Here is a 7548-nt window from a genome sequence, read left to right as displayed (position 1 = left end):
TGCGTTGTAAATATTATTATTTGTATTCTAAATATTATTATTTTTCTTATAATTCAAGGTATTCATATCAAGATATTATTATTTGTGTTCTATATATATATATATATATATATATATATATTTCAACGTATTCATATCAAATATATTATTATTTGTGTTCTAATATATTTCAACGTTATAATATTATTATTTTTATAATAATTCAAAGTTTTAATATAAAAAAATATTATTAGTTGTGTTCTAAATATTTTTGGAACTAAAAATAGTATTATTTGTGTTATGAATATTATTAGTTTTTACTACAATTAAAAATATTAATATGAAAAATATTATCTTTTATCTTATAAATATTATTTTATAATAATGAATATTATTAATAAAATAATTACTAAAAAAATTATTTTTAATATTAAAAAACAACCATAAATTTGATTTGAAAGGTAAAATTAAAAATTACTATTAATATTAATATTATTATTATTATTATTATTATTATCACTAATAAATTTTAAAAAACTATTATTACTATTAAAGAAAAACTATGTGAGGATACTGGTGCTTGAGCTCCTTTCTCAGTGCTGGATACACATACACGTGGTGTTTGGACTACTTACTTGTAGGCTAAATATACCCCCAACACATACGTGGCACTTGAATTACGCGTCCCCTATTTTAGAGAACCCAACATAATTTTAGGTCATTGACTATACAGAATTCAAAATAAACTTAAATTTTTTCCATGCAGATCAAATAGCTTTGAATCCTACTAAAGTCGAGACACAACTTTTTTATGAAAATATGACGAGGCATGTAACTAAAATCCGTCGACAACGTTTTTAACAGAGGGAACGCGTTATATAAATTAATTCAGAAGAAGGATTCAATTAACATTTAAATTGTTAGAAGGGTGTTATTAACCAGTTGCTTGTAACGTAGGGACCGTATGTGAGGTGTTATCAACCAAGGGAGAAAAATAAAAAAACGCGGTTCTTGATGTGCTGCTGCTTTATCTCTCGGGAAAATTTTGGCCAGGAGGCGAGGGGTTTAAGCTTCGGGCACACGTGTCCGTAACCATTAAGACGACGCCACGAATACAAGTTAAAAAAGACAACCGTCAAATAAAATCCTTCCAAGCATCAACCAAAATTTCTTCCAACACGAGAGAAAGAGTCTGTAAAGACTTGATTTCTTTTAATCAGAGGATCGAGATCTCCTTCTCTCTCTTCAAGCAGCTATGTTCAAGTTCTGGTATTTCCCCCCCCCCTCTCTCTCTATCTGGGGATTTGATAGATTAATCTGAATTTCTAGGGATTTGATTTGATTTGATTTGATTATGTCGTTGTTGTTGTTGTTGTTGTTGTCGTCATGCCGTGAAAATGGTTTTTATTTATACAATTACTGTGCTGAAATCCTGATTGATTGATGGTTTTGTGTTTTTTCTGTTCATTTTCCTACAGGGGTAATCAGGAACAACAAGAGCAGGCGCGTCCACAAGATGTTAATCCTGCACAATCTTGGTACCCTCCATCTGTAGTTACTTCTCCTTCTTCTTCACGCCCTGCAACACCAACTAGTAGTTCTTCTAGTTCCCACAGCTTACAAAGGCCTACTGAACGCCCACTCTCTCCTTCACCTGCTGAAGCTGCTGCCATTATTACTCTTTTGAAGGACAAGAGGTTTGTTGTTTAGATGGGATAAACTTACTGCATGCTATTCTCTACCTGATATGCTCATAATGTTCTAAATCCCTTTTCATCTGCATCTGTGTTTTAGCCAATATCAAGGCAAAAGCTTTTATGTTTTTTTTCTCTGAATCTCTTAGTTAGCTTTCTTTAAGGTTTTTCTCTCCCATGATTTTTTATTGTTCTATCTTGTAATGTTAGTTGCTACATCGAGGTATGGAGCTTTGATAAATATTGCCGCCTTTATAGACAACAATTTCTTTTACCAAAATGAATAAAAGTAATTAAAGAAAATGTTACGCACTTGTTTCTGTAAACATATGAAGGAGGAGAGTTTAAGTCTGTGTCTTTGGTGGGAATGTTTTCGATCAAAATAGATAATTGCCTCTGTAGCTTGGGAGAATTAATACAGGTAATCTGATTGCATTACAAGATGTCCTGTTTTGTTCATTTTCTAACTACTTGTTTTCTTTGAAATTATGTCTAGTGTTGATGAGCTACGGAAGCTATTGTCTGATAAGGATGCATACCATCAATTTTTACTTTCACTTGACCAGGTTAAAATTCAAAACAATGTAAGTTGAGCTAATTCCTTCCTTTTTCCCATCATCTGCATTTACAATTAATTTTACCCCTTGAGTGGTATGGGTTAAACACTAGTGGACTCCATTCAAATTGGTAGGATCAGAAAAGCCTAGTTACCTGCTGGTATTGCCTTCTTGCCCTCATCTTGCTGTTTGTTTCTAGGGATCTCATTTTCCAAGGAACTTGCAGTATTCTTTGTTGATTCTTTAAATGATCAATTGAAGAAGTGATGACTGAACAGTAGTTAGTAAATGGAGGAATAGACATCATTTTGTCTTTCACTAGATCTTCAGATTTTGAGAATTGTCTAGCATTATTACCAGTTAGGAGAAGCGGATGAAAATTTCAAACAATTTCCTCTGTTTGGATACTTTAACAAGGAGATAAATGGAGGTAAGAAACAAAAAATAATGATTATAATTTCCCTCTCGATTCACTTATTTCTCTTGAAAAGTATGCCTAATTTGTAACTGACTCTGAATATATCTACACAAGGAACAAGCCACCTCCTATTGTAAATTTATCTCACTTCTCTGTATCTTTACAGCATCCAAATTATTCCAGCCAAATGAACTTTGCTTCTTTTCATTTCTCTTCTTGTGTCCTTAGTTTTAGCCCCATCCCCTGCCACTCACTTACTCAATTAGTCGATTATTATCATTCTGGTAGGTATGCAAATAGACTTTGCTTCCTCTTCCTTTCTCCAGAATCAAAAGTGAAGATGATGATGTGATCACAAGGAATAACACTGTTTGTGTATCTGTAGAATAAACTGCAAAATTTGCAGTTATAGTCTTAAGAGTAACTTTGTTCCCATGGTAACAAGTCAGGCACGTATGTAAATTCAGAAATGCGTGCTCATACAAACATGGTCTCATACCCAAGGAAGCATGTAGGCATTCATCAAATCAGAATAAATCACCTGACTTGTGTTTTCTTGATGTGATTGGATACTTACGTGTGCTTTTCTGAACCGCACCATAACTGCAACTAAAAATGCAAAACTGCCATGTCTTTTGCATGATATTAAGTCATACCTTTGTTTCCTTAGTCTTGCAAGAAGAGGGGGAAATCAAAACTCATCTTCCCCTTCCCACCTTTTGGAAAGTCCGCATACTTGTTTGTGACTGCTTCTTTTGCTGTTTCCATCAGATAAGAGATGAGCTTTGCAAGGAAACTCTGCAGCTTGCCAGTAAGTTGCTGGAGCCTTTTTTTGAAATATTTAAAGTGGTTTAGCTATAAATGCATGAACTAATGCCATCTAATTGTTTTTTATGTATAGGAGAGAACTTGGAGAAAGAGCCACGCATAATGGAGCTAAGAAATCAAGTGAGGTTTTGTGCCGTTTGTCATTTCCATGCTTGCTTGTTTAATCTAATGCATTGAACTTGAAACCATTTTTCCTTTTCTCGTGTGCTCAGTGCAGGATAATTCGGACAACTGAGCTGGCTGCTGCTCAGGAAAAACTAAATGAGCTAGAAAAACAGAAAGAAGAGTTGTTGAGGTCCTGCTCTCCCGCCTCCATCCTGCAAAGGCTACAAGGTACACTTTGAAATTAAAGTCAGTCCATTTGAAGGCTCAAAACATATGGTAAAATGAGAAATGAAAGGCATTTTCTTAGGTATGATCTGAATATATGTTCCTCATCTGCAGAGGCAATGAATAAGACAGAGGAGGAATCTGACGCCTTCCATAGGCAGTTCCTTGAAAAGGAGATGGATCTTGGGGCTTTTGTGCAGAAGTACAAAAAACTCCGTACCACCTATCACAAACGAGCACTCATCCATCTTGCAGCAAAAGCATCTCCGACTGGGTGACCTGTACTTGAATGTATACAAGTACACTGAGATCACATGTTAACTTGTCTGTGTAGTAGATTCATATATTCTGATGTACTTTCGACATGGTGGTGTATCATTCGCTCATTATATTTTTTCAGTATGTTCGTGTATCATTTGTTATTAGTTTTTGGTGCGATTCTGTCTCTCTGCTCTCCAATTTTATCAGTTTCAACAAATACTAAAGGGAACTACCAAAATAATAATAATTTGTGTTTGTAAAGGGATTTTAAAGCTCATGAAGGTTTCCTATGTTTTTCCAACCCTTGTGGGAGATGTTTAGTAGAGTTTACTATTTGTGTCTGTATAATTTTTGTCACGAATGATTTCTCTCTCACGTTGAAACGATTAGAACAAATGCTTCAGACCCTGTTATAAGTAACAAAAGTTATTGACTCTGAATATGCTTAGCTTCTGGGAACTTGAAGAAGGATATGTAAAGACTGGTTTTTGGCCTGGTTACAAAATTATAGCAGTCAAGTTCCCCCTATCTTTTATCATCACGCAACCAGATACCCGTATCTGGCCTGGTTATTAGTGGTTTCAACTTTTAAATCCTTTACTGCAGGGTCAAATCCTTGCAGAAACTAGATGTGCTTGACAAATTATATTGGGCTCTAGTTGCAGAGGAAGAAGTAAAAGTACAGTTCAATGGAAATCTCCTTGTGGAAAATAAAACAGGGTTTCTATATTTTGAACATGAAAGAGAGATAGTAGCTCTTAAATTCTTGTTCAACTTCGTCAAGGGAAAAAGATGCACTCTAATCATAGCTGTCTCACTTGATCTTGTTAACATTATTTCTCTAACTTCGGTCCATAAACTTGTACCTTCAAGTGTAAATCTTGCTTTAAGTAAAAATATTGATTCTCGAAAGTCATTTGACTCAAGATAATGTTAAAGAAACAAACTTATACCATATGTTGCTATGTTATTACCAAATATAATATAGTCACCGCATAATCATGTGATAGAAAGCATCCCTTATCTTTCCTACCGAGAATTTGCATTACATGTACTATTATTTGGCCAACAAATAAGTTTACAAATAACCCATGATAACGAAAGATAATAAGTTGGCTAAGCAAAGAAATGAGCTTCTTGTCGAGGGTACTAATAAATAGAACAGAGATTTCTCATGTTCATGAGATCCTACCGATATCAGCAATCAACAGCTCCCAGAAAACACTATCTCAGAGCCCACTCGGCCAGATAACAAAAGGTCTCATTCTCTTGCACGATCTAGTTCTTTTTCCCACTTAAGACCAAACATCTGTCGCCCAAATGGTACGATGAGGTTGTAGCGGAAAACCTGCAGTGCATCATCTACATTCAAGTCATGTGCATATCAACCATACAGAGGAGAATATTTACAGGGATAAGATGAAATAGTAACAGCAGAAGGAGATGCTCCATTGCCACTAGCTGCACATGGGCATTGACAGAATTGTGCCCAAGACAGTGCAACAAATGTTTTAACTTGGTAGAATTAGGACCATCTCCTATAGGAAGTTTCAACCATCTGTGAATGTTAAGCAGCTAAGCATCCACAACTGGGAGACAAACCAAGGCCGCGGAGAATCAAGGTTCAACAGCTCCGACTGAGCTGAAGGCCATATGAAAGTTAACATTAGACAGAGATGGGTAACGAAGTGCTGACCTTATTGTTGATATGACGTAGTTGAACTTGCAAAATCTCTGACCCTTCAATCCATTTGGAGTGATCCCCATTGCATTTGCTCATCCAAGCTTTCTTCAATGCTAACCGCCATTCAGATATCTGGCGCCTTATCTCTTTGTTAAGCTCAACCCACTCGGGTGCACATCCATTTTTTGAAAGGATTCTATACAAGGTGTCTTCGGCTGGGTCAGCATGAGAATTCGTACTGAGGTTAAGGGGTTTTCCTCTCCCTGGTAAATTCTCAAATTGGCCTTCTTCCATCGAGTGCCATATTCTTTGCTCTACAACGTTCATAATATCCGTTTCTGACCTGTCCAAATGACAACCAGACATCATATTCCAGAATCATGACAATCAAATTGGAAAAGGAAGAAGAAGAAAGAAGAGAGAGATCTTTGGGATAATAGCAATTATGTGCCATCAACCAGCAATTCTTTGGTGAACTGAGCTAAGATTTTCAAGTACAATGAGATAGGAGGTAAAGTTGAAAGGCCACTGATGCTGCTGAGCCAAGTACTCGCATAATCTAATTATTAAAGGAAGAGGCAGCCTGAGCCTGTGCGTAAAAATCCTAAGCGCACAGGAAATGTGTGATAGTTTTTCTACAGTTTTTCTACAACGTTAGCTAGTTCTTTTGTTAACCCCAAGCACCCCCTGCATCGCCGTGACAAGGCACAATTCTTTGATGGAGCATTGAATGTAGAACAGAGAAGAAAGCAGTAGTAATTGTAATACAGAATCTCAGCACTTTTTAAGTCCAAAATAGTAAAAGAACTCAAAACAACGGATTTTATTTTCTTACAGCCAAATAATAATAATAATAATAAAAAAGAGCATGAATTGTTAGTATTACAAATAATAAAAGCAGGCAGAAGAGAGCATGAAGGAACTGACCTAACAGAGTTGCGTTGGCCACGGAGTTCAGGAGGAAGCTTGCGGTCATTGACAGCGTCAATTACAGCTGATAGACGTTCTTCTTCCCTTATCTTCTTGTCCTTATCACCATCAATTTTGGGAATGGAAGAAGACGATGCCGCCCTCCAAAAGATGGCTGACTTCTTATTATTATTTGATTTATTAATCAACCATGAAGACAAGACAACTTTTCCATTTCTCGCAGAGCGAACCGCCATGGTGGTCATCGCCACACCCACACCCACACCCTCCTTGAATACAAATTAAGCTATTTCTTAACTATTAAATTTTAATCTTATTTTATTATTCTATATATATATATATATATATGTGCGATTTACACTCCGCCTCGTCAACATGTGTCATCCCTTTTACAGGTGCGACTGGTACACGGAGCCTGCCTGTCATTGTGTAATCAATTAATAAGATTTATTTTGTACTAAAAACCAAAATTAGATTATTGGTTATAGGAGAGAAATGAAAAACTTAAATAAGTATTATTTTTTTCAAATTCTCGTGTTTATCTATGAAGAATCTGTCGAACTGAAAAATAATCATAATCTTGTGATCAATTGTTCACAAATCAACTAACCCGTAGTTGATTTTTTTTTTTTTATCAATTAAGCTATTTATTCTTAGTGTAGTTTTATTTTTATCACATCGTTGACATTCAAAACTCTCATAAATAAAATAAAATAAATAATGAAGTTAACACCTAATTATTAAAGAAAATTAAAAATTTTAAATAGATATTTATCTTAGATATTTAAGTGTTGGGTTAGTTATGCCTAACAGAATATTAACGTCACGTTTATCGCATCTTTTTAAATGAAAAGTTATCTTTACGAT

General features: G+C 35.2%; 2 protein-coding genes across 3 annotated transcripts; one reads left to right on the top strand and one right to left on the bottom strand.

Moving 5' to 3' along the window:
* The first annotated feature begins 1018 nt into the window (after positions 1–1018).
* LOC7486508 (vacuolar protein-sorting-associated protein 37 homolog 1) lies at positions 1019–4344 on the top strand. Its single transcript, XM_002323456.4, has 7 exons — positions 1019–1248; positions 1458–1676; positions 2170–2257; positions 3420–3459; positions 3550–3596; positions 3689–3809; positions 3921–4344. The coding sequence occupies exons 1-7, from the start codon at positions 1235–1237 to the stop codon at positions 4082–4084; spliced, it is 693 nt and encodes a 230-aa protein (XP_002323492.1). The 5' UTR covers positions 1019–1234; the 3' UTR covers positions 4085–4344.
* A 656-nt stretch (positions 4345–5000) lies between these two features.
* LOC7468793 (uncharacterized) lies at positions 5001–6998 on the bottom strand. 2 transcript variants are annotated; one of them, XM_024587824.2, is made up of 3 exons: positions 6679–6998; positions 5764–6094; positions 5001–5429 (listed from the first exon to the last, which is right to left on the bottom strand). In XM_024587824.2, exons 1-3 carry the CDS (start codon positions 6924–6926, stop codon positions 5346–5348), a joined length of 663 nt encoding a protein of 220 aa, XP_024443592.2. In that variant the 5' UTR covers positions 6927–6998; the 3' UTR covers positions 5001–5345. The 2 variants fall into 2 exon arrangements, with proteins under 2 accessions (XP_024443592.2, XP_002322905.3); XM_002322869.4 differs by having other exon boundaries at positions 5001–5415; positions 6679–6995.
* Positions 6999–7548: the final 550 nt, after the last annotated feature.

Source organism: Populus trichocarpa, chromosome 16, assembly GCF_000002775.5.
Source record: "Populus trichocarpa isolate Nisqually-1 chromosome 16, P.trichocarpa_v4.1, whole genome shotgun sequence".
Lineage (NCBI taxonomy): Eukaryota > Viridiplantae > Streptophyta > Magnoliopsida > Malpighiales > Salicaceae > Populus > Populus trichocarpa.
This window is presented reverse-complemented; position numbering and strand designations above follow the sequence as displayed.